Raw genomic sequence first — 27,316 nt, 5'->3', positions numbered from 1 at the left:
AATGGTCTGTCATTGTTTTGGGGGGAAATGTTATGTAACAAAAGTACTAGTGGTATCAGTACTTGGTATCGGTGACTATGCAAGAGTTGAGTACTGATAGTAGTACCCGTCTGAAAAAAGTGGTATCGAACATCCCTACCATTGTACTTCTGTTAAAGTAACTATTGAAAATTGAAAAACGACTTCATGAATAAGTCTTCAATAAGTGTTTTGCACGAAAAGCGCCGTTTGCCGCTCAAACATGAGAGAGAAAAAAACTGTTAAAAATACGTTGTTTTTTATATAATAAAAAAATCCGCCGCGAAGAGGTGAAAGGGCTATTGCCAAACCTCCGCCATATAGCGTGCGTTTTGCCACCTGTCAAAACTAAGTTGAGCTTTTATTTTCCAAGTCCCATATCCTCCTCGAGGTCTTGCTTTGGCGGGAGCTAACCGGAAGTGGCCCCCTCGCGCTAGCTTGGCGTGAATGGCATGTTTGTAGCGTCGCGTTCGCATTCCAACGTGAGCCGCTAGCAACAGCAGCAGCAGCAGCGAGATGTGAGCCGGGCCTCGCGGAGGACTTTCTGCCTTCCCCAAACTGCCTTTTGTCCATTTTCAAGGACGGAAAACTCCTCGAAATGGAGCCTGCCGCTTGCCCCGATGGCTACCGGGCTCTGAGCACCGGCGAGCTGAGGGAGCTTTTACAAAGCGACGACAAAATGGAGCAAATCATTGGACTCGATGAGAAGGTGGGTGGTACCGTGGTACCGTGGTACCGTGGTACATATCAGTATGTCAGCTTCCCCCTTCAAAGTGCCTCCAGCAATGTTCTCTGCGTTATCGCTTTTGTTTTTTGGGGGTCGTTAACCGGATGTTGAAGAATGACAGCAAGTATGCTTTTGGACCTTTTGTTGCAGCAAAAGCGCTTTACATGCTTCGTCGATTGTGTGCGTGGCGAGCGGTCGATTATTATTATTATTTTCGAAATGACGTTATGCGGTAATCAAATTAGCTACTGGTTTAGTTTCCAAGATAGATCGAATTGATGTTGTTGTTTTGTTTCTCTCTTACGCTTACCTGCAAACGCCGCTGGTCACCTTTTCCCTCGTCTTTGTGGCTTAACACAAAACGCCATTTAAAGCCTGCCCGCATTTGATCGACTCCTTATTTCAACGAGTCCCTGTGCACGAATGTGATCGCTTTTCTTCCAAACACACGTCTGTGCTCTATTATACAATTCGGCATTGTTTCGAATCATTTCTACACTCTATTTAGACGGAAATTCCAACTTTTTAGAGCTGCACGTTCGCCCCTCGTACGTGCCCCCGAGTGGCACATGGAACCGCGTCCAATTACGATTAAAAGTGTTCTTACTCGGTGTTGTGTCTCGTCTTAATGTATCGCACTCCTGCAGAATTAAAGGGCGGCGTTGGAACACTTCCGAGCTCCCTTGCTTGAACGAAAGCGTACGCGCAGCTCTGCGGTTTAATGCGGTTCATTAAAATCGTGCATTTTGTTAACGAAGTTCCGCGCGCATTGCGGCACATGCCAGAGAGCAGGCAGGATTGTGGCGACCTTACTGGCTGCCGTCCATGCTCTTTGTCATGCACAAATGCGTATTGCAGCAGGTTCGCGATAACATACTGCTCCTTTTCCACCTTTCAACTTCCTCCTCATAATTGTCTATATATCAATTTATGAACTACAGATCTGATCAAAATGTATAAGTAGCTTGTCTGACATGAAGAAAGGGATGGTGCAGACTAAATCAGTGTTTCAGAGAAAATGGAAAGTTTTCTTTCAGAGACCATCAGTCGAGTGTTTCTACACAAACTTGTGAAGATGTGGCGGGTACACAGACAGTTCTCTGAAATGGTGTGCAAAGCGCAGTTGATTTGGGGGGGGGGGGGCAAATGCACGCCCTTGGTTCTCTGTTTCAAAACAGTTTCAAGCTATACACATTCAAGATCTACATTTCCACCATTTTCTTGACCTAATTTACACTAGCCACGCCCCAAAAATCAGGAGAGCTGATAGGGTGAAAACAGTTCTCAGTCTTTTCGTTAGTGTGTCGTCAAACGTGCAATGTATTTTGAAAGAAATGTCTAAATTCACATTCAGGGTCTTTAAGTTGATTACATTGTCATCACGTCCGGGATGCTCGACCCCCGAGGATAGATTTGTAATTGTGCATTTGCGACCAACATGCTAGGTTTACTTTGCGAAAGCTGTCGCTTGTTTGTTAAATCCTTCGACTGTCTTACTAAAAGGATGCGACATTTGACACCAGGCTGCGAGGAGGATTCCGGTGAATGTGGACCGGCCGCAGACATTGTTGGGGGTTCGTCCAAACGCGCACAAGTCGGCAGGGATGCCTGTGATGTAAATTTAGTCTCCCGGCCCCCCTGGGGATGTTTGGCGTGACCCAGCAGGCTTTGTCGGCGTACGGCAGCACCAGCTGGATAAGCGGCTGAAAACAAGTACGCGTGAATGGTGTCCTTCCACCATGTTGTGTCTTGGTGTGTGGTCTGCGATCCAAAGGCACAAACGCGCTTGGGTTCATCCGAGGAGCTTCTTTGAATTCTTTTTAAGAGCTCTCGCTACTTGTTATTTGACCGGGTGCTCCTTCCACAGCTCTTAGCCTGAACCCCAAAACTCGACAGGATTTACTGTACGTCTTCAGCCTCGTTTTGCGATATTCAGTGCTGAAAGTTAAGTGACGAGTGACCGAGCGATTTGTCGTCGTCAGTAGTTGGGCCAGACCGATACGGACATTCTGAATGGGATTTCGATATTTGGAAGAATACAATCTGAGAGCCAATTTAATTGTCAGATTGGTAAAAAAAAAAAAATATATATATATATATATAATGAATAAAATCCTGTATTTTTTTAGCCCCTTAAAGCTCGCCACGAAACATATATAAACATATATAAACATATATATTACAGGCAGAACATTTGACAGTTTTTTCATGACTTTGTCTTTATGACTTTTTTTCTTTTCTTGTCAATAACTGATTTGTGTTTTTCCTGATCCCCAAGACCAAATCCTTAAAGCTAAGCTCGCAGTCACTGATCTTCAGCAGTTATTTTCTTATTCATTTGGCAAGTGACACGTTAAAAAAAAAAGGTGGCGTTTTGCTTCGCATACAACGATCTACTTGATCTAAGAGGCGCGCTTCAATGATCTGCAGATAATAGCATTATGCAAAGCGACTCCGTCATTGTGATTCACGACGATGAATCACCGCCTCTTCCATTTTTTTAAGCTGTATTGAAAACAAACTGCTGTTATATAATTGCCCAAAGCTTTAATTATGCGAAACGTCAATGGATTGGCTACAAGCCTCAGGAGAGATGCTACTTTTGTCAAGTGCCATCCTTCTGGTTTTGAACATCATTGCTAACCGATTTTTTAAACGTGCGAGGTCAAAAGCACAACAAAATGTTCTTTCAGTGTAGAAATGATTACAACATGTAAGGGCTGAGAAATTTTGAAAAACAAACTAATTGCAATCGTTTTCCCCCCCGGTCATAATTGCGATTACGATTTAATATGCGGTTGTTATTTTTTTTTCTTTCCAAGGTCGTCTTCTGTACAACTTCTAAAACATTTGGTATACTATTGTTCACCGGGGCGGCCATATTTGACTAAACCAAAACATTAGGAAATCTCGTCGCGCTGCTTCTTGAAATCAGTTTGAAGACATCGCATCCTTACAAAAGAGGTGGATATTGCAGGTAACCGTTTTCAGAAAGAGAAATTTGAGCTCTGGCTGTTTCAAAGACAAGACGGACTCTTTCAATGCCGGTTGGCTTACAACAATGCGGCTCATCGTTATCATCATCTGGGCTCCCACGATCCCTCCTGGGTGTCATCTTTCAGTGTTTGCTAAATCCAAACAAAAGTCCCCGCGGGGGCAGTCCGGGCGGGATAAGCCCCAACGTGAACCAACGCGACCACAAACCGCAAAGTGTGTTTTCTTTCTCCAAACTGCGGAAGTTTAGAATCAACTGGTGTGAATTCTGCTGCAGCTTTTTAGATGACTTCATTCACCCTTTTGGTGACCCGTGAAAACAAAACACGGCAGATGCACCGCGTCTCTCCAGAAACTGCCTTTGGGCCTTTTGCGACTCTTTGGGACGACTGAACTCATGTGGTAGACACGAAGCCTTTTTTATTACGGCGGTGTTCGGGACTGCATTGTTCTCCCAAAAGGGAATCCATTTTAATAATTGATACCGTTTCCTCGTAACCTCCCGACCGTTATCTCTTCCCCTCCGTTATGGCGAGCCGTTTATTCCAGATCCACGAGATCCAGATCCACTTGCTTAGTATGCGCCGCTCGGGCGATGATGATTACTCGAATCGTTTGATTGCGAAAGAAGGTTGAAGTAAAATCTCAGCCTTGAGAATTCCACACCTGCTAATGTTGCTACAGTCGCACGCAACCGTCCATGTAGAAATAAATTGAGGGGAGAGCGTGCGAGAAGACAGCATTCAAAGTTTGGGATTATTTCACACTTGATGTGTACCAGAACAGCGACGATTGCCGTCCTAAACTTAACGAAGGTCTGCATGAAAGTCATTTTGCAGTTGCCATGTTTAAAAGGGAGGAGGAAGAAGTTGAAAACGCGTCTCGTCCTACCCCTTATGTTTTAACTTGTTTGAATAGATACAAAAAAGGTTAATATAGTTCAATGAAAGAAAATGTATAAACCTGTTTGTGTGTACAAGCGCACTTTGACATGCACGTACATTTGCCAGTAGCACAAGTACGTGGAATTCACGCGCCACAACAATTCATCCATCCTCATACTCGCATGTACAATTTCCATTTCACTCATTCTGATACATTGTAAGATGTTGGCTCATTTGAACGCGGCCTACAATTGCGAGCTCCAACGTCATCCTGCCGCAAGTCCAGAACGGACGCAGCCGCCGGTGCACGTAATGAGCACATTCACGCGCAAGATAACGATGGCCGCAAATCACGCCGAGTTTGCTTATCAGATTGAAGAGCCGTCCTGGTGGCGTCCTGGTGGCGTCCTGGCGGCGTCCTGGTTTCTAGCTGCATCAGTTAAGCCGTCAGGGTGCAGGAAAGCGTCGTAATTGTAGCTTTGGAGGTTGTTTGTCGCCCGTTTCCTTTGTTCTAGAAGCTGCCAAACAAAAGGACGCCGCTCATTTCCGGAGAAAAACGTCCGCTTTCATCCGGCGGGATTGCGGCAAATGGTCGGTCGGGCGTGGAATGTCTTGACTATTTGGGAAGACATCAAAGGGCTCCTGTCAACACGTCAATCACAAGTGGTCCCTCAGTCAAAACAGCCGCCCCCCCTCGGTCATGAAGTGCAAAGCTAGCCAGGCTTTTGCAAAAAGAAACCCACCGCTAGAAGTGGGGACGATCTTTTCAGGAGTGCTGTTCTGTAGCCCGTCGCCCTCCTCGCGCCGAGTCCTTCATTCACGCTCTTAAGCAGAAGCTACAAAGTACAGCGAGTCTGCGTGTGAGTTTGCGCGCGTGAGCCGTGGTCAACAGCAGCTTCTTCACGGGTGTGCCTGGTGTACATGAGCGACGGTGTCTCTCCTTTCCACGTGCGAGGGCAATCCATATTTATGGCAGTGATATTTCTGCGACACACACAAGTAGACGTTACGCCCAAAAATCTGACACAACTGTCGGTGTGCTTTCAATTGTTTTACCGAACAAAGGACACTAAAATAAACGCGTACCAAACATAAGCGTCTAGCTTCTCCGACCACAATTTACGCCAGACACTCAACACGCAGTCAGGCTAATTGTTAGCCAATTATTGGCCACCCAGTAAAACAGCCTTTACTATTTTCATTGACGCCCACGTCACTCACCAGGCCAGGCACTACCTTTTAAAGCTACAATCGTGTTATTGGAAGGTTATTGTCGCTTTTTCATCGATGCTAATTTCCGTTCGCCTGTCTCTGGTATTTTAGTGATATAGCGTTAACGTAAGCCAACTTTTGTACTTTCATGGTTTGGTTGAACATTTTTGTCTTTTGATATACGATGTTGTCTGTCAAACTGACAAACGACGAGTTCATTTGAACTGAGAGTGACAAACGGCAGAACAGGCGCTAAGGAACCATTTCAAAAGTTTAAAGGAGTTTCACGAGTGTGGGAGGGGTTATGCAAATGAGTGTGTCTATATGGCACATTTGGCTGGAAACAATAAAGGGCTTTGTGCAGTTCTACTGAACAACCCCCCCCCCCCCACCTCACAAAAACTCATAGCGAGTGTTGCTGGTTTCAAACCATCATGAGACGTTGCATTTATGTAAAAAGGAAAAAGCGGCCTCCCTGGACGTTGTTGACCTCGCTGTGCCGTGCAGCGGAAAAACGGTGGCGGCCTTGTGTTGGTGGTGGTCCCGCCGGGGCGCAGCCAAGGTGGTCCGGCTGGCAACGGTGATCAGTTCCGGCGGCTCCCGGTGACTCCGGCACGCACGCAACAAACTGGACACGGCGTTTATGGAAAACCCTCGGAGCCTTTAAGGCACATTCTTCTACGAGTGCACTGAAATGTCTCAGTGGTCGGGACCAACGAGGACCGAGTACGTGGATCGGAAGTCCCGTTTATGTCAAGACATTTTGCCTTTGGGACACGTGGCGGTAAAACAGAACCGAAAGGCGTACGTCCTCAAATAGCTTCCCATAACGTTGTGTTGACTTGAATCACATTTATTGGCCGCACTCGATCAAACGGACACAACCAGTAGTGAAGTCCCTTTGCAGGTGTGTCAAGGGTTCGGGTTATGATGTGATGCTTGCAGTTTCAGGAGCTTCAAGTGGACCGGGAGATGATGATGGCCTCCAATCGCAGCCTGGCCGACGACAGCCTGGCTCGCCGGCCCCGCCTTAATAACAGCAGACTCCAGTTGGCGGAGAAATACCGGGAGCTGTCCAACCTGGCAAACACGTGCTGGGAAAAACAGAGTCAGCTTGGTGAGTTGAACCCCTCGCGAGGCCCACAGACGGGGAAGGTGGGGGCGGGGGGGGGGGGTGTTGCTGGGGTTTGCTGGGGCCTGGAGCAAAGGGTGGGCGGGCTTTTGCTCTTATTTTACTTCCATATTTCATGCCAGAAGAATAAGTGGCGAGAGCTGGAAAGTAATCATGACAAGGTCACAGGTTCAAATACCAGGACGGGATGTCGACCCACAAGATCAATTTCAAGACAATTCAATGATGAACCAAAGACAATTTGGATTTCTGGGAAAAGTGAGCCTTAAAGGAGACGCCTTTCCAGATCTCTTCCCAATTGATGATCAAATTCATTTTTTCCATTTCAAATTGTCCAAATGCTCCCAATTTCTGCTTCTCAATAGTAAACATTCCATTTCTGTAGTCTTCCAAATAAAACATTTGCTTTTACTTTGAAAAGCAGTGATTGCCTATTTTCTGCCATGTAACCGAACAAACCAGTAACTGAATCATAATCAATGTATTGCATTTTATGCACTTTGAAGTAATGTTGTGGTTTTAAATAAAGAGATGGAATTTTTTTTTAAATCACATTTGATTCATCTACGAAATAATCGCCAGTTAAAAAAATTACTGAAATATTTTCTAGCTGCAGCCTTGAAAGGAACCCCGACTCGTGACAAGTTTGCTCTATATTATTTCTTTGCTTGTGACCAACATAACTATAAGGTTCGCGTTTCAAAAATCATTTCCAGTTGATTACATTTTGTAGAAACTTTCTTTGGTTGTACGCCGCCATCGTCATTTACGTGGCAACGCATTCGGTGCGCAGCGACGTCCAATGGCGGCCGGCTCTGTGCCGAGCGAACCTCATCGTTATGTTGGTCACAAGCAAAGAAATAATATCAAGCAAACTTGTCAATGCAGTCGGGGTTCCTCTTAACTGTTTTCGCTCCACAGTTCGGCACCTCACGCCGTCACATGAACATGCGTTAGGATTGTGAGAACGCGCCGCACTTCACGGAGTGTGTGAGAAATGGCACGTCAAGAAAAATGCAATCACAGCCCGTTTGGGCTTTTGCCCCACAGAACAACGTGTGACACGCTAGTTAGATGTCCAACTTCGTTTGGCGCCGGCTGCCGTCATCCGACGCCATCCGACGCCATCCGACGCCATCCTTGTCATGTTTTCCTTGACGAAGCGGCTCAAACTGCTGGCTGGCGTTGAGCTGCCAAATGTTTGTCGCTTGCGATGAGAAGTTTGTGTTTTCTGCGTGCCGGTGCCGGCATATGACACGGGTGAATGGAATCCCTTTGGACTCGTCAGCCTTTGGGAAAAACTCGTCGTCAATTGCTGGGCCAAAAAAGCCTCGGCGTGACTCTGGACTTTGCTCATGGGAAGCAAATGGGCCATATCAAATAGCAGCGGGAAGCCCGCCGCACTCGTCAAGGAATTTACGGGGGTGAAAGCGGGCCTCGTTTGGCTTTTGACACAGCTGCGCCAGATGATGTCCCCCTAAGCTTCGCACCCAAATTCTAAGCCTTGTGGACACGCTGCAGAAAATCTCGTGCGTGTCGGCGCCTGCGAAGAGCAGGTCATCAACTAAATTCTTGCCGCTTCCTTTCCAGAGGACGTTTCCAGTGCTGCTTATGTCCAACTCCGAATGTTGGCTTTGAAGAATCAGCGCCAAGTTGATGTTTTTTTGTTTTTTTTTACTTCTCTCATGAAAATCATTTCAGCTTGAGCTTCCAGGCAATGATGGAAAGTTTGGCGCTTTTCTGAGGCTTCCGGCGCGTGCGTGTGCGTGAGACGCGTGCGTGTGCACGTGCGTGCGTGCGTGCGCGCGTGCGTGCGTGTGAGTGCATTACACAGATTCTTTACACATGGCGGGACGGGAGGGGTTCCGTCCTTCCTCTGCAAAACATCTGAATCTCATTTGGCCAACCAGGGTTCGGACTGGAGAAGGACAAGGCGGACGGGGCTGATTATTAGTGTGACGTTATTGACTTTGCGACTGCCGGTGGATCCTTCAAAAATCTCCCAAATTAAACCATAATCTGTTCTTCGTGTACATTAATGGAGATTGTCGGCGTGCTCGGACCTCACTTGGGTCCTATTGAAGAGGTTTAACATTCACGATTGTCTACCGTGACCATTTGGCAAGGAGGTCAAGTAGGAACGATCACTCTTAACACACCCCATACCACGTGATCATCTTTCAGGGACGTCCGATAATTCGATCTTTGACCGATGTCGGTGAAATGGGTTCAAATTCAGCCTGATTATCAGATTTTCTCGACTGGCCCTGAGCATAATCTTTTTGATTGTCTACATGTGTGGACCCTATTTAAGCAATATTTAAGCCTAGGTTTATAGTTGACGATTGTTGGATTGTTTGGGAGAGAAGGGGGGGGGGAGAGTGGGAGGGGGGCGGGGTCACTTGTAACACACCACAGGAAACCGTCAGGATCATCTTTTTGACAGACATTGAACTTGACCAATCAATGCCTCCTGCGAGTTTATCAGCTTTGGTCAATTAAATAGGCCAACATTTGAAGACCAGCTCATTCGGATTTCAGACTGTAGTCCTACTTTTTGGGGATATTTATGTTGGACCTTGACAGAACCCGGTCATCAGACACAAGCGGACCCTCCCGAATTGTCACTTCCAAGCTCGGCTCTCCTTTTTGTTGTCGCGCGTGTGCCGAGAGCAAAACACTGCGCGCTCGTCAGATGAGGTCTTTGCTGTTGCTCCTCCGACCCGCGTGTCTTTGGTGTCTGATGTCTTTCGGTCTCCGGTTGCTGCTGCACATTCGGGTCCCGGCTTCAATCGCCGCCGCGTTCCTAAATTCGCCTTGACATTTTCTCTCTGATTGAACAAGCTCGCTCGGCCATTTTGAGCGGAGACGCCCTTGACTTGTGATGTCTTTGTTCTTCATATCCGGAAGCTCCACAGCTTTACGTTTTGTCCGTGGACTTTGAGAACGTTTGACGTGTTGGAAACGTTGTCGGTTGCGCGACGGCTGCTGGATTGCGATGACGACGAGACGGCGCATCGTTTCCAGTTCTCCTCCTAATCTCCTTTAATCCCCGCGCCGACGTCTCCCAGCGGCTCAATGCCAAGAAATGATCTTCTCCTCGTGACGGAAACAACGCAGTCGCAATTCGCTCGGCGCAAAGCTACTAAACCGAAGGATCGAAACATCCGTCAGAACGACGCACGACGCTGGCCGGCAGCGGCGAATTGTTTGTAACCATCATCACACGCTTCATTGACTCAGAACAGACGTGTTTTTTGGCCCTTCCCGCCGACAAGCAAGAATTCCTCAGCCTGGAGTACAAAGTGCACATTGTTCGGGACGTCGCGACAGCTTGACGCTCTGTGACGCAAACGTTAACGGTTCAAGATGTCCAACGATGAAGTGTTTTGGTGCGCTGCTCTTTGCAGGTTGCTTAAGCGGGAGATGCTGACGATTGCCTTTTGCAACATTTCTCTTACGTCGAAAGAAATTGCCGGTGTCCGGAAGTGGATTTCGTTGACATGTTTAGAACCCCCCCCCCCCCACTCTGAAGTCTTTGAAGAGCATTGTGCAGTAACAGGAAGCCGGTGACAGTGACAGGACATAAGCGGTGTTGGGAATAATGAGGCGCTGTGACGCCATGCGCGGCGGCGGCCTTGCAAAAAGCACATGAGCCACATATCGGATCCCTCCACCATCACCCTTCCCCCTTTCCTTGTTAAGAGCTTTAGCTAATTTGATTAAGCGCACTTTTTCAAACTTGATCCAATTCATTATTACCTCCTCCAAGGAGCATATGTTTTTGCTAAATTCTTGAACAGGCTAACACAAATAAATCCGTTTTTTTCAAGGAGACATATCTGTTTTGATTCAACAATTAAAACAGTTGGCAGGTGTCTTAACATCTGTGGGATGTTTCACTCCAATTACAATTTACATTTCAACAGTTGATTCAAAAATACATATGGTGAAAATTGGTTGGTAATAGTTTAGACCAAGCATCGGTAACTGCGGGCCCTCAAGCTTCATGGAGAGCCTGGTTCAAAAAGAAAAAAAAAGTTCCTCAAAATTACAAAGTTGCTCTTCAAATTAAGTCACGAAAACAGCGGTTACTAAATGGAGTTGAAAATTTCAGCCGTCAACTCATAATGTGTGACCTCAGGTTTTAAAGGCGTCGGCTTCAAAGTAGGGTTTCAAGGGAGAGACTGGCCTCCGGTCAGGGTGACCATTTTTTTAATTACAGCTTTTTACTGAGCCAAAACTCTACACTCGCTAACAACATAAGATTCTATTAGTTCTTGTCTAGCAGGGGTGGGCGAACTGTCCTGGAGGGCCGGAGTCCTGCAGGTTTTGGAGGTTGCCATCTTCCAACACAAGCTGATTCCAATCAACAGCGTTTGTCATCAGGTTCATGCAGAGCTTGCTGATGAGCTGATCATTTATCAGCTGTGTCGGAGAAGGGAAACATCCAAAACCTGCAGGACCCCGGCCCTCCAGCGCAGTTTGCCCTCCCCAGATCTAGTACTTCATTCACTAGTAGCATGTATATGTCAACTAGTGCACACGTCACCTTGCTACTCGTACTAGTTATTCTCCTACAATCGTAAATTGGCTGCACGAATATGCGACGTTTGTGCTGAAGTGTCAACAAGCAGTGAAAGGCAATTGTGGGAAAATGTAAGACAGCCGTTCTACTCGTGCGCTGAATTGGTCGTGTTTTTACCACGTCGGTCAATACCAGCAAGCCCCCCCCCCCCCCATCTGTGATTTTGTATATCTATCTATCAATCCATTTCTGATGAGCAATTTGTGCATAATCGGCTGCCATGTTCAAACACTTCTTGATTTCTCTTCACTAAAGTTGTCCGCTTTGAATCGAACCAGTTAAGAATCGTATCAGTCGTTCAAATGGCGGCGTCTCAGTCTCCTGTGGTTCCAGCTGGCACGCTCTTGTGAAACCATACATTCTGAAGAAAGCAGGAGGTTCTACTTGGGTGTGAAGCGGTCAAAAATACTGGGTCCGTCCTTGCAACGGAATCTTGGCCGTCACATGCAAGTCAGCAACCGTTCGTTTATCAGCTTATCAGAAGCTGCTGCTAATCTGAGCATCCAACAAAACTCATTGCAGCTCTGCTTACCATTACAGTGGCTCATTTAATCATAATGACACAACGACAGTAGTAGTGCCTTAAGAGTTAGAGTTGTAGGAGTTGCTTGGATGATTTCAAAAATAAAATAAATAAATGTTTTGCTTGAGGGCAAAAGTTTGAGTTCTGAGCAAATGTAGCTGGCAGTGAACGCAACATAGCTGGTTGTAGTTGTCTTACTATTTGTGATTGTGTTTCTTATGGCGGTGGAAGCTAAGGATAGTCTTGCCGTCAGCTTTCAGCCCACCTGCTCATTGAACGCCGCCGCCGCATTTCACACGAGGCGCGTTTATTCCGTCCTCTCCCATCGCTTCATTTCTGACGTCCCGACACGACGAGTTCATCCGTCAGAACCGCAAACAAATTGCAACGTGTGGCGCCGTGATGCGCGCACTGGCCTCCCTCGGGTCCAATTCCCTCCTCGTGCCAAATGTAGGTCACTTTTCATCTGCCGTAGGAGTGTTTGTTTTCCCTGACTGTCGGCTCACATTCGCATCCCTCGTCTGGAAACCGAACGTCCGCAGCGCCAGCAGCGCCGGCAGCGTCGGCGGCGTGCGCTCGTCGGACAAGAGCGCTTCCCTTTTTATGCTTTTCCAACCTACGCCGGATGTGAGCTTCCCTCACAATGTGACGCCATGAATTGCTCATCTTGAGGTGAAGCCGTTCAAAGAAAACGCAACAGTTGCGCGCGTCGTACGTTTTGGGGATTTAAAAAAACATCCATGTTAGGGATTTTTGTTTACAAGGAATTGGCACTGCAACTATTTTTGAATAATCTAGTCATTTTTTTAAATGGATTAGTAGTAGTTAGTCTCCATCCTTTTAGTCAAACAGGACATTATTGCAAATTGGCAGTGCAGAAAATGCATGAGCGACAATATTTTTGGTCCAAAAAGGGGCATAAATACTGATGTTTTTCTCACAAAGTAAAAGCCGGTTTTTGATTTGCTTTCATGAAGGAATATGGAAATGAAGGATCTGACCAATATGTATGAGTTGTTTACACTAAAAGAAATATTTTTTTTGACTCAAAGTTGGGTCAAATTGACCCAAGTAGAGGATTCGTCCATTTTTGACCCATCCAACTGTTTTTAGAGTGCATGTTTTTTACAGCTCTATTTTTCTTTTATTAAAAGACTTTTTTCCTCTTTTATGTGGGTCGGAATGGCTTGGTGTCTTTTCAATGGGGAGCATGTTCTGGGTCCGAATAAAAATGCCAATTCAATGAATTTTGAATTGGGGGTCCCTCAATGTGTGGCCGGCTGACCCGACCCGACAGCTTTGCGTTCATGGTCACTCTCACCCATAATACTATCAAGTCCCCCCCCCCCAATAGCATTTAGATGCAACGAGCCGCAACAAAAAGACGAGCGAGGCAGCTGCTCACAAATCACGCTCGCCCTCAAAACATTTTCTTCAACGCGTCGCTGCACAAAGGGATGGATGGGGGCAGCTTTTCAAGCTTTCTTCGGGGGGGGGGGGGTCGTGCTCATTCACACACAATTAGATTGCCCCCCCCCCCACCACCGTCTAAAAATGTGCACAAGAGGATGAGCTGATGAAGACGAATCAATATATGATTCTTTGATTCATCCTAATCAATCTATTAGCGGGTTGTTTATCATGAACACGCGTGACCCGACTGACATCAAGGCGTCTCGGGTCCCTCGAAGGGGTGTGTGTGTGTGTGTGTGCGGGGGGTGTTTTGAGGGGGTGGAGTGCAAATAAAGGTCACTTAATCGACTGTAATAACGCAAAGCCCGCCGTCCCCCGCGGTGGATCTCGACCAAACAGGCCAGCAAATCCTCTTGTGATGTCGCCTGTGATTGAAAAGTTTCACGCATAGATGAGGAATGTTGTTGAAAAGGTTTTCAAGCCTATTGTATTGTCACGACTGACTTTTATTGAAATGAAGAACAATAAAGTGTTGAATTTTGTTTAGAAATGGCCTCTGAAAATGCACGTAGCATTATGTTACTTTTTTTTTTTTTTTTTTTGACATACCGCCAAAAGTATATTGCTAACGATAATTGCCGAGCTGCACTGGAGCACAAGTGAGCTTTTGTATGTGGGAACTTGGTACGCTTCAGTAAATACAAAATCAATACATGCCATTTGTTTGCTAGCTGTCCCCCGCTTCTCGGGGACACCCCCAACATGCTTGGGACACCCAGGAAGTCGCCACCAGATTAACACCCACGCTCGTATCTCAAAACAAAACAACAAAAATAAGAGTACGGTTCAATCGTATTGAACTTGGACACCTGTTTGTTCCAAATATTTACTAAAATAAAGATTTAAATGTAGGATTATTATTATTATTATGGTGGTATGTGCAGAGCGATGTCGCTTTTAGGTGGTTGTTGGTGCACGTAAAGCTTTGAGAACCACTGATTGACATCAATCAAGTGTAAAAGATGGAAACGTTTTGACATTCAAGTGTCAAGCGAATGAGCAGATGGCGTGAAAATGATGTCCAGTGGAACCAAATGTCTTCCCTTGTGAGTGGTGGGTGGTGATGACGTCATGACTTGCCCGCCGTTCATTTTCACTCCTTACCCTTTCAGGAACCCGAGTCCAGAAGCACAGCCTGCAGAGCGCCCAGAACCTCCTGCAAGAAGAGGTGGCACGTGCCGAGGACAACTCGGAGGTAAAAAAAAATAAATAAAAACTCAAAATGAAGGAAAGCTTGCTTGCTTCATCTACAACCCCCCCCCCCCACCCCACCCGCGTTCAATACCGAATCGCTTGCTCTGACGGATAGCCAGGCAACAAACAACACCCGCGGTGGATGTCATTTCTTGCGTCCTGCGGCTTTTTGGTCTCAGCCGTGCCAGATGAAGCGGCTGCCGTCGCAAGGTGGTTTCTTTCGCTGCAGCAATCGTCCCACATTTGCGCTCATTGCTGTATTCAATTTCGCACCCGTACCAGGACGTTAGGATGAGAATCTTTATATAGATTCCTTTCATCGCCGCTATTCGTGGCGATATAGTGAAAAATCTGTGAGTGATAGACACCGCCCGCCCTCGAAAAGAGGTTTGTAATGACATATAGATGCCACCAGATGGCAGCAAGCAGAACGGCGAGGATGATAAAAGCGCCAGAACCGTCGTGCCTGTAGTATGTGCACCGTCATGAGCGCTTCACGAGTTAAATGATTCAACGCAGTCACTTAAAGCTCACAAACTGACATGACGGCAGACGTGAGAAAAACAAGAATTCACAATGAATTCATTCAACTTTTTTCAAATGTACACACAAATGCATGATTACGGGTCATTTGTAGACGACGGGCTGCATCAGGAAAAAGGTTGACACATATTCCCAGTTTTGATGTCGCACATGATGCCAACAAACGCAGGTGACGCCGTAAAACGCAATGTCAATCTACATTTCATAGCCATGTTTTGTTTTGTTTACTTTTACACTCGCACTGGAGCTGCTGTTGGCCACAGCTCACGAAGAGACACTCACTTGCCGGCATGGCTCGACCTCTTCACTGGAAAACGTCCCAGGTTTTTCACACGCCAGGCTTGTCAAAACTCTTACAATGATGTTAAAAAGTGTCTTTGAACTTGTTTTTCAAAATGCTGTCTTGCGCGGTGAACGGGGCTTCGCTGTAAATGCAAATAGCACGTTTCTTTTCCATGAAGCCAACAAGCTCATCGAGTGCGGTGTCGTTACTCTCAATCAAAGCCAGTCGCGGCACGGCCGTCACGTAACGCAACGCGTCACACGCACGACGAGCCGCGCGCTGGAGTCGCCGCTTTAGTTTGGCGCATCTTTTAAACCATCGCCACGACAACCGTCGAACGGCGCCGGAGGACGCAAATGAACGCGAGCGACTGCAAACCGCAACGTGCGGAAACCCGACGGGGCCGAAGCTCCCGTCCCGGGAAGCCGTTGGCAAGGGAAGCGCTCGGCTTTCGCTCGTTGCCAAAAGCAACAGTCGCTGCGCTCGACGGCCTTTGTTAGCCGCGGGCGGCTCGCGTACACTGAATTATTCCAGCTGACAAAGTGGGCCAAAGTTCACGTGTAAACATCCTCCGCACTTATTAAATTCTCTCTTTCTCCTCTGAGCGCTTTGCTGGACGGATGGGACGTCCCCTGGTGGGAGCGTCTTTGTCTACTGCAGACTTTCAAGATTCCAGGAATCTGGCAACAAAGGAATTGACCGGATGGAAATTTGGCTCATCGTAAAGAACATTCGTTTACAGAATGGGAGCTCGGAGTTCGGACGGAATTCGTTCCTGCAAAGTGTTCAAAGTCCGAAACAGTTTTCCCCATAGGAGATCATGGAAATGCAATGAATCTGTTCCGAAGCTCTAAAAACGGAAAAATCCTATTTTAATTTCCATTTCCATTTTTATTTATAAAAAAAAAAAAAAAGTACACCCTGTACAGTATTTAAACAATAAAACATATCTTAGCTTACCTGTTGTGGTGTGATGGCATCAGTGGATGATAAATGCTATGTTAATGCTAGCTTGAGTTCAGTGCGAGGCATTTTTCACTCCGATTCTTGGGGTTGAAGTCCGAATTGTACGAGTTCCGAGACGTTCAAACTCCGAGCTTCTACTATATTTGGAGTCCTATATTTGAGGCATAACGCCAACTCGACGACAAGCAAATTCCATGCAAGTAAACGAGGCTCTGACTTTGCTTGACTAAAAAATGAATGCAAATCTTTACGTTGCAAGCCAAAGTAAAAAAGGCAGCAATTGAGTCCTCCATAATTCACAGTTCAGCATTTGCAAGTCTGCCTTTCTGAAGATGATCTTTTTTTGGAACCGATCCTGTTTGCAGTTTTTGTGCTCTTGCCAGACCAGTAAAAGTAAACATGTTGGTGCCCTGTGATGTAAAAGAAGTATGTTGACGTGAGTTGAGGCATTTCAGTTTGACATAAGTTTTTTGTTTAGCATAAAACGCATGTAAGGTGTCGGTCTTTATGACTTTTTGTCCACTTGTGTCCGCCATCCTGACATTCTACGTTGTAGTATCTGTGACGTTTAATGCGTGTGGCTTTAAAAGTCGATGAAAATCAAGGAAGTAGTGACCAAATATATGTTAGATCATTTATAATGTATTTTAGCCTACATTAATACGGTATGCATGACTTGCTTAAATGCCACAATTAAGTAGTTAGTAACTATTGTAAACGCGACCTCCCATCGAGCGTTCTGCCACTTCATGAAAATTACAACTCACAATAACGTTTGGACATGACATCATTTAAGAACAAGTGCTTTAATAATCCAGAAAAATATCTCAATTTCATGATTGAGCTCATTTTCAAATTGTTGATTTATTTTTTTTTGATTCGGTTCATTGACAAATAAAAAATACAACACGGTCAAAAACCAAAACAAACAAACAAACACCCGATTCCATACATAAGCATGCAAATGAAAGTGTGTCGGCAGAAGCAAAAGCTTTTCATTTCTGTGCCTCGAGCACGACAAAATCGAAGAAAATAATCAAGAATTCAATAATTGTACATTTGACATCGCGCCAAATGAAAACGAGTCCGACGGCAACGGCGCTACTTGATTTTCACTTGTCGGAAGAAATGTCCGGCAGAGCGGCGGGCTCGGAAAATGACCATCTGCTCATTCCAACAGCAGTAAAACAATGCGGAGTGCAAACGTGCGCTTTCGAACACAAATCATCCAATGGGAAAATGAAATCATGAACTTTGGAGAAGAAGATCAAACGTTCAGCAAACGTTCAACTTCAGGAGGCTGCCAAAGAAATCTGCGATGATCTTTCCATCTTTTCATGATCAAACCTTCCTTACAGAGTTTTTTCATCGTGCTTCACAACCGTCGTTCCACAGACGGACACTTTTTGCTGACACGGTCACTTTTAACATTTGGACGTATTTTTGACCAATGATATTATTTAGGGACTACTGGAAAGCATGACGGTGCGTTTTGTGTTTTCTTTTACACTTTAGATTGCGAACTTTTACACTTTTTACTTGCTATGGAAATTGACCTGAAATGTCCCTCCCTCTTTTTGCAAGTGCAGCCTGCTGACGGACGGCGTTTGATTTTGTCTTCACAGGAGCTGCTGGACAAGTTCATGGAGGGGAACATGAGCCTGGACCACTTCTTGGACTCCTTCCAACGCTCCAGGAGGACTTGCCACATCCGGCGAGCGCAGGTGGAGAAGATGCAGGACTTGTGCAAGAGGGGCGGCGACGGCGGCGGCGGCGGCGAGGCGTTGGGCAAAGTCCCCGAGGAGGTGAAGACTGATGCTCCGGAACCTCTGCGGCCCAATGGCTACCTGGCACAGGGACCTCTCCGGGTCTTCCAGGTACGCTACGGCCTGACGCCGGCCATCTTGCTGCCGCGTTACCCCGTTTCAGCCTCGGGCCCGGCGCCCGACCCGGCCTCGCCGCAGGCGCAGCAGGCCAGGACTCCCCCGCCCGATCCCCGCCCGCAGGGACACGTCCTGGGCGCCGGTGCCCCCCTCCACCCGGTGGGGCTCAGGGTGATCGGACAGCTGCCCGGGGGCTGGCCGGCCAATGGGCGCTCGGTCCGATTGCAGCAGCTCTACAGGCCCAACCCCCAGCAGCCCCAGCCGCCTTTGCGATAGGTCAGGAACAGCAAGAAGAAGGCGGGGCAAAAGCTTCTCGGAGAGATTTTCCCGGGAAGGCGGATCTTACGAAAGACGGCGCATAATCCGTCCTGAGGTGGCGGGGATGCCGTTGCTCGCTGGAAGATTTGATTTAACGGGACAAAGTTCCCCCGGCGACCTTGCGCTTCACGCGTCAGCCTCACAGTCGGCAGATCCGCGTTTGAATCTCTGTTTTTGGTGGACTTTCTCTCCCAGATTCCAAAAACATTTTAGCTGGAGTGCAAACTCAAAATTGTCCATAGATGCGTGAATGCCTACGATTGGCCGGCGATCAGAGGTGGGTAGACGATTAGCATTCAGCGGAAACAAATGCTAATGCCATGAACTCGTACCTGACTCTTAATCCAGCTACACTCGACGTCATGGATTGTTCTTAGAGTCTTACGCAATCAAATCGAATCGAAAACGGTGAGCACAAAACCGAGATGTGAACCGAACCGTGGACTTTTTGGAACCGTTTCACCTCTCATGCAGGTAGCGTGTAGAGAATGTCGCTCGATGGAATGAAATCAAGCTCATTCTTAACAAATATTTGCTCAAGTAAAAAATACTTTGCATTGAAAACGACCGTTTATGCCAAAAATCACTGAAATCGACGTAACAGTCAATGTAGCAGGTTAGTACCCACCTCTGCCGGCGACCAATCAAGGGTGTACATTTGGACAGCTGGATATTTGTGGCAGCACGGTGCGCTAGTGGGTAACACGGCTGCCTCACAGTCAAGAGATCCGGGTTTGAATCTCGCTTTTCTCAAAATTGCTCATAGATGGGAATGTGAATGCCTTGAATGGTCTGGCGACCAATCCTGGCTGTACCCTGCTTCTCTTGCCCAAACTCAACTGGGGTAGCGCCCATGATGACAAACGGTCCGGGAAACGGGCCAAAAAAAGTGTGAAGTCATTTTGTGGAATCCATCGAACGTCTTTGATATATTATATATATTTTTTTAATTTATTTGCTCAAAGGGGAAGTCGAGTCAAAAATGTCCTTTGCCAGTCATGTCGTGTGTGCAGCCCCACTAAACACGGCATTGTGAGGAATATTGCGCACCCGTTTTTATCCATCTCGGGGGCCGGCCATTTTGTTGTGATGTCATTTTCATCGGACTGCCTTCTTTAGACATGTTTCGGGCCGCACACAACATCTTTTCAAGAACCGGTTTGACTGGACGTTCTCTTTCAGTTCTATTTTGAATGGCGGGCTTCAAAGAGCAGCTGCACGTTGGCAATATTTCTCCTGCAACAGATTCAAAGACGACGGGAGGCGACGGCGTCCTCGCTGTTTGGGGACGATCGTCATTCTCCGGCCATTGTTGCGCTCCTCCACCAGCGAGCGACCCGACAACGTTTAACGCCGCTTTGACCCACTTGGACTTGCAAAAGCGCCTTTCGGCCACCAGTGCCCACTCGCGCAAATCCGTCACTCCAATTGCCAGCGCTCGTCCTCAAATGAGATTCCTGGCGGGAAGCAACGCCGCTGCGCAACATTTCCGCCTCTTATTATTTTACAGCCTCCTGAAAATTCCCACCGCAATTAATAATGCACAAAAATGCGACCTAGATACGCAAGCGGCGGGCGGAGAAAAAATATTGAATGATGAACGCTTTCCTGCGAACACACAAATATTTCCTCAAATTGCGGCCTCCGCGCCATTAGAAGCCGTGCCTCAAAAAGAAACGCCAGCTTTCCCCCTAAGGAGGGCCTTGTACATGTAAAGTCAAACATTAACAAAATATCTATATTGAAAATTGCATTCACTAAAAGAACATTAAAAAAAATTGCAATCAAAAATCTAATCAATAGAATACATAAAAGTACTATTGAGTCCGCACCGATACCACGAGCACTTTTGAAAACCAATCGAATTTCAATCAACACAATGACCGATAATAAAGACCTTTCTGTCTTTCTGACACACGCGGAGTCCATGATTTTGAAAATGACAAAAACGAAGCAACATGCAAGTCAAATTTAAAATGAGATTGGACGTATTTGAAATGGAGTAGGAAGTGGATCCGCGGTGTAAGGAAGTGGATCCGCGGTGTAGCGCCAACTACAGGCGAGAGAGGTAAATAAAAAATAGGAAAACCTAAATAAGGCTAGTATGGGACCGATACCTGGTATCGGTACTCGTCCATCCGTGCAAAGTTTGAAATGAACTGATATTGAGTAGATGCCTCACCTCGAAGAAACTGCAGCTGCGTGGCCACCATTTGAGGAAATGAAAACAGACATTTCCTGTTTTGTTTTTTAGCATTAATGTGACGGTCCCTGAGCACTGGTGGCTGCACGTGTACTTTTGTGTCCTCTCAGGAAAGGAAAAGGCTCCATTTTGTCTCAACAAATACAAATAAGGGACTTCACTTGTCTATTTGACGTTGCGTGAAGCGCCAACAAATGATCTGTTTACGAAAAGCATCTTACTATTTCCCCCCCCACGTCTCTTTAAAACTTGCCACTTGGGCATTTAGTCCAGGTTTTCTGCTATCGAGATGAAGGTCCGTGTACTAGTAGGCTCTTTTCCTCACTAGTAAGACAATTCTGCACAGTAGTAGTGTTTTTTTTTTTGTTTGTTTTTTACTAGTGACACATTTTGGCCTACTTGTATGCAATTAAACTCCTGCACTAGTAATACCACTCGGCCCAACCAGTTGTCATGTGTCCTATACTAGTAGCCTCCTGGACCATACTAGTAGCACCAAAATGACCACTAGTGGTTGAACTTCAGTTATATTTGCACTTGCAAAATGCTTTTCCGTCCTACTAGTGTCCAGTGCGGAAGCGGATTAGGGCCAGTGAAGAGAGAGGGAAAAAAAGTTTCTCAGAATTGTGACAACAACAAAAACACTGGCCCTAATCCTCTTCCGTAGTCCAGAGAAAGCTGACTGGAGTTTGGGGGTTCTAGTAAAAGGCATCATTCTACGACAGCGCTGAATTGTCTAAACTAGTGCAGACAGAAATGTGTGCTCGTACAAGCCAGGACCTCAAGTACGGATGAAATGCTCAAACGGCTTCCCGCAAGCGCTTCCCCAGCAGCCTTTTCAAAAGTCTCGGGTCACGCCGAGACGTCGCCGCGTTTGGATACGCCAGCGCAAGCTGCACGTCGAGTCCACGGCGATCGGACGTAGCGAGCGGACGCCAGAGGCGCCCTCTTCGCGTCGTTATGATCCACGTCCGCTCTCGTTAGCGTCACGGGGCTAATAGCAGCGCAGTTAGCATTGCGACGTCGTCGTTGTCCTCGACGAAAGCGCGAGGAAGGGAATGGAAGTGAAGTCCATGCTATCGCTAGCCATTAGCACATTTGTGACTTTGTTGACAAAAAGCCAAAGTAGATGCAAAACACTCGCGGAATTGTCTGCTTTTCGATTCCAACTGGTTCGTGCCGGAATTCATTGCGCCGACTTCCTCTTGCTCCCGTCGGCTGACATTCAAGTGACCTTACACAAAACATGTTTACAGGCGACATCATTTCCATCTGCCCTTAATGGACTTGTCAATAAAGCACATTTGTTACTTCGACCCCAAGTGCAAACAATCACTGCCTCTTTCTTGTACTTTTGTCCCCGCCCCTTTTGAATGTTTTGCGATGAACCGTGTTTTGTCTTTGGCTGCTCACAGGTGGAAGCTTCAAGGGTGAGGACGGTGCTCAAGGTCACAGCAAGGTCAAACATGTAAATCACACACACAAACATTCTCCCACAATTTCAATCCAACTGTCGGCAAATTTGCTTTTAGAATTTTGTCGTAGAATCGCCGAGATTTAGCTAAGGATTGTCAAAGTGTCGAGGTCGCAGCAAAGGTCAAACGTCAATCCCAAAAAGGCAACATTTTCACACACGTTTGACTGCCTTCAACCTTGGCGGCCGTAGTACACAACGATCGGACAAACAATTGTTTGGTGGATTACAAACCGAGTACTTTCCATCAGCCTTCTCTTATTTTCTCTCTTTTTTAATTTGATTTGTAATCTCCAGCTAATCCGAAACGTGCGGTCACCAGCCAAGTTGTCCTCCAAAAACAAGGCACAACACTGCACATTTTTTCGAGGCGTTGTTTTTAAATATGAACGAATTCCTTCCGAGGACCAGGATAACATGCTTGCCAATATGCACAACAGCTGCAGGGAAAAGATTTGGGGGTTTTTGGTTGGTAGTTTGCCATTCATGTGTTATGTCGCTCTGCTGCCCACTAGTGGCCGCCTCCAACATGTACCTGCAACTTTTAGGGCCTTTTATTTATTTACCCTCCCCCCAAAAAAAAGGTTAGAATGTCCCTACACATTTTAGTATTTGTCTTTACATTTTTTTTTTATCTAATGGAATAATTGGTTAGTTTATTTATTGTAAATACAATTGCACACATTTTAACCGTAATAGTAAAAAAAAACTTTTTTTCTTTTATTAATTGGCTAATTGTAATTATAAATGATACAATAAAATGATTTGAATTCGTTTTAATTAGGTTAATTTTGTTTCTTTATAAAGCTTGAATGTTACTGATGCTGTGACAAAAAAAAGTACTTCATGAATATCGTACTTTTACATGCTAATCAACATTAAATTTAACATGTAATGTCATATTGTCATATTTCCTATGTCTTAGATTTATTGACTAAATTAAGATAAGACATTACATCTGATCACCGATTTTGCATAAAATACCAAATCTAGTCCGATCCCGATCCAGCCAATCAGATAGTCTAGTAGCGACCCTTCTAATTAATTTTTCATGTATTTATTCCTGTAAATGTATCAATTGGTGCAAATGTGAAATTCATCTTTTCCCATTTTAGTCAGCTGAAAGCGTTTTTGCTTCTTCTCCTTTTGTGATCGTAGTGCTTTGCTGCCCTCTAGTGGCTATCAAATCGAATTCCCTTCCAAAATAGCCACGTGGAAAATGTCATTTGATGGACCTTCTGCATGCCCGAACTCCAAATGAGTATTTAAGTGCGTCGCGAACTTTGACCTGTCACTGACTTAATAACGACAACGCGCTGTTCTGAATTGTTTTCATTTTTTCATTCAAAGCGACTCGGACGTGGATCTTCTCGAGCGGTGCCCGCTGGGGCCCTTCAGACATTTGCCACTTTTAGCAAAGCTTGAATAAGGCCGCGAAATATCGTCGGCAAAAGTCGATGTCACGTTATTGATAGATTAGTCGACCAAAAGTCGCTAAGACAAGTTGGAGCCTGGACCTGGTCCCAAATCCATCGGTCAAAATGTGTCGGGCTTTTATTTTCCAACTCGTCTGAACACTGACGGTTACGAATGCTAAGCGGCGGCCGAGTTTGAGCCCGGGCCGGGTTGGAAATGGCAACAAACGGTCCCTGGGGGTATTTTTGCCGGCCCGTTTGAGGAAGCGTCTCAGTCTCACATCTTGGTGACGTCGTGAATGTCCGAGGCCCGGAAGGCCATGTTGTGGATGCCCCCCCCCTTCTGCTTGTGCTGGCCGTGGCCGCGGTGCTTGGCGTCCGCTTGGCCCTCGAAGCACTGGGCGCAGTGCGGCGTCGCCACCCGCACGCTTTTGGAGAAGTTTGCGAAATCCACGCGGTACTTGCCCGTCTTGTTGCGCGAGATGATGGGCAGGAAGTTGTGCCCCCACTGGATCTCCTGCGGGGTGTAGGACGTGCGCACCTGGCAGAAGGAGCTGGTGGACTCGGACGTGCCGTCCAAGAAGACCACCAGCTCGAAGTCCTGATGGGGCAGCGTGTCGGCCGAGATCTCGTAGAAGGGGCTGGCCCGGTTGATGACGTGGTAGAGGGTCAGGGGGCAGACGAAGAACAGGTTGTCCTTGCCGGCGTCGCCGGTGAAGTGGATGTCCAGCTGGTCCAGGATCAGCGTCTCGCCGTCGGTGGCGCAGGTGGTCTTGAGCAGCTTGCCGTAGATCTGGCTGCCGATCAGCAGCGTCTTGCGCAGGTTGGCCACGCGGATCGTCAGGCACAGTTTGCCTTTCTTCAGGCAGACGGTGGCGGTGCTGCTGAAGCTCACCGTCTTGGCCCGCCTCTTGGGCAGCGAGATCTTGGCCAGGATGACGCCGCACATGAAGCTGTTGAGGAAGACGCCCGCCATGGACTGCAGGATGATGACCGCCACCGTGCCGGCGCAGCGGCCCGTGGGGGCGCGGCCGCCGTAGCCGATGGTGGTCTGCGTCTCCAGCGAGTAGAGGAAGGCGGTGGTCAGGCTGTTGACGTTGGCGATGCACATGCCTTGGCCGTCGGTGGCGTTGCGCTGCGACATGTCGCCGTTGCTGCGGGCGATCCAGTACCACAGCAGGCTGAAGATGAACCAGCTGCCCGTGAAGGACGCCACAAACAGGAGCAGCACGAAGCGCCAGCGGATCTCCACGAAGGTGGTCCACATGTCCACCAGGTAGGCCAAGTGGTTGCCCGGGTCCCTGTTGCCGAACTCGATGTTGCAGCGCCCCTCTTTGGTCACCAGGCGTTTTTTGCAGTCCGGGTGCACCTTTGGCTGGCTGCGACGCTGGAACATTCTGGAACAACCTAGGGGGAGGGGTTTAGGGGGGGGGGGGGGCACAATTACAATTACTTTCTTCTTCTTGGATAAATGATGGCATTTTTCAAGAATCTTGACTGCGTTGCTTTGGCATCTTGTGCCATTGAACAATTTCAAGTGAGTTGAGGAGCTTCCTTCCAGACGATTGCCAACCAGATTTACCGACAAATACTGGATCTGAAATGGCGTTGAACTATTGACCTTTGGCTTCAGTATGTTTTGGAGTCAAATCGTTAAGTACAACTTGAATTTGAATAGTGTTAAAGTTGCAAAATATGCGTCTTATCTTTGATGAACGAATAGAACCTCTGCCAGACTCCATTTTGGTGGTACAGGGAGCGACATTTTTTTTTCTTATAGGTGATCTCAAAAGTATTGGGACACGTCACCTGTCGAAAGTGCACATATCGGCCCCGCCGATCAATCACAGATGCGATTGACGTTTCCGGTTTAAGGTCTGACAATTGTGGAATATCGACGTGTTAATGTCGCCACTTTGGCTCAACTGCAGTTTTGTCCGTCAAAAGACAACAAGTTTACCTGGCACGCGCGCTCCCGTGATCCGAATGAGGACGAACCGGGAGCCCCGAGACGATGTCAACGCTTTCATTGTTATGCAAAAATGCCGTTCAAAGTAACCACAGCTTTGCCGGCAGCTTCTCGGCGTCAGCGTCCTTCGTCTTCAAGCGTCAGCGAATGACGTCGCAAGCTCATTTAGTTCTTATTTGTTTTATTTGTGTTTTTCTTCACGCGACGTAACGTTTGACGACTTGACGAGAACGCGCCTTGCGGGACACGTTTGGGGACCGAGATGGAGGCTTGGGGACCGAGATGGAGGCTTGGACACCAAAAACTCCCCAAAACAAAACGAGTCACGTGGCAAAGCTCATTGTTGCTAAACTTGTCACTTTTTTGGCGTTTTCATGAAAATGATGTTGAATGGTGACGTCATAATCAGGTGGTTTACGCCGGTTGAAGTTGTATTTCTTTCGCTTTATTTGTTTAAAAGCAAAAAAAAGCACACCTGCTAAAATAAAAAGTACTACACGTTATAATTTTGACGTCGGGCCAAAACCTTGCATCTCTAAAATAGGAAGATACACCAAAAACAAAAACGCAATGTTGCGCAATCAACATTGCGTCATCAAAGACGGCAAGCCATTTTCAACACTTTACATTGGTCAATCTTTTTTAAATAAATAAAACCCACACGTGACTGACCAATACGTGTTTTTTTATACAAATGTGAAATTGACCACATTGTGGCTCGTGACGTTTCAGCCTGATGCAGTGATAAAATAAATACAACTTATCAAAGACACAATTTAGCACTTCATATAAAGAGGTACGCTACTTTGCCGGTATTTAATGTTTTGTTCATTGAAAACTCGTCATTATAAACCTAAAAATGTTTCCAACTGAAATTAAACCGGAAAAAATATCGATCTCACTAACAGTAGCGTTTTTTCTTTTTTAAACACTCAAATATGAATTCACTAAATATAATTTGCAAAAAAAATCAATAAAAAGGCCATCTTCATAGTTCGGGAATTCTTTTTTTTTTTTTTTAAACAATGGAAGGATTAGCAGTCTAAATTTGCTTTTAATAATACTTTTTTTTTTTTTTTTTTTTGCTGATTAAGCATCTTGCATAATGCGAGTGTCAAATTAAAAGTTCCAGCAACGTTTTCATTTGTGGCAAAAAGTCCAATCAAATTGCAAAAATAAGGATGGAAACGCTTGAAAGTGTTCTCGACGACCATTTTTCAATTCAGAGCAGCGTTCGTCTGAACAAAATGGCTTCTTTTTTTTTCTATTCATTTCTGCATTTACCTTGAAAATGACCAAAATGGAGTTCGCCCGCTGCAGCCGATGCCGAACCGCAGCCAAGATCAAGCGTCGTAGCCAGAACTTTTTACGACCTCATACAAATGTGGAGAAAGCTCCAAAAGGTGGATTTGCGCGTACCCGAGTCGGCAGTTGTGCTTCTGTGGCCTTTCTTTCAGCAAGTGGCAACGGTTTTAATCCACACTGAAATGTCCTAATCCCAGCCACATGCCAGCAGC

At 46.5% G+C, this 27,316-nt stretch overlaps 2 protein-coding genes across 5 annotated transcripts; one reads left to right on the top strand and one right to left on the bottom strand.

Annotated features, from left to right (window-relative positions):
• The first annotated feature begins 437 nt into the window (after positions 1–437).
• Positions 438–22,257, top strand: vps37d (VPS37D subunit of ESCRT-I). Of its 2 annotated transcripts, none has more exons than XM_086098970.1 (4): positions 438–727; positions 6,787–6,952; positions 14,664–14,746; positions 18,163–22,257. In XM_086098970.1, the coding sequence occupies exons 1-4, from the start codon at positions 617–619 to the stop codon at positions 18,694–18,696; spliced, it is 894 nt and encodes a 297-aa protein (XP_085955096.1). In that variant the 5' UTR covers positions 438–616; the 3' UTR covers positions 18,697–22,257. The 2 variants fall into 2 exon arrangements, with proteins under 2 accessions (XP_085955096.1, XP_085955095.1); XM_086098969.1 differs by having other exon boundaries at positions 6,781–6,952.
• On the bottom strand, positions 21,329–27,241 carry LOC147161291 (ATP-sensitive inward rectifier potassium channel 1-like). Of its 3 annotated transcripts, none has more exons than XM_086098967.1 (2): positions 27,084–27,241; positions 21,329–25,237 (listed from the first exon to the last, which is right to left on the bottom strand). In XM_086098967.1, exon 2 carries the CDS (start codon positions 25,224–25,226, stop codon positions 24,108–24,110), a length of 1,119 nt encoding a protein of 372 aa, XP_085955093.1. In that variant the 5' UTR covers positions 25,227–25,237; positions 27,084–27,241; the 3' UTR covers positions 21,329–24,107. The 3 variants fall into 3 exon arrangements, with proteins under 3 accessions (XP_085955093.1, XP_085955092.1, XP_085955094.1); XM_086098966.1 differs by lacking the exon at positions 27,084–27,241 and adding an exon at positions 25,791–25,925; XM_086098968.1 differs by lacking the exon at positions 27,084–27,241 and adding an exon at positions 25,640–25,743.
• Positions 27,242–27,316: the final 75 nt, after the last annotated feature.

The sequence above is a fragment of the Leptonotus elevatus genome, chromosome 16, assembly GCF_054856555.1.
Source record: "Leptonotus elevatus isolate MCC_2025b chromosome 16, RoL_Lele_1.0, whole genome shotgun sequence".
NCBI lineage: Eukaryota > Metazoa > Chordata > Actinopteri > Syngnathiformes > Syngnathidae > Leptonotus > Leptonotus elevatus.
The sequence above is the reverse complement of the archived record's forward strand: the minus strand, read 5'-3'. Positions and strand labels throughout refer to the sequence as shown.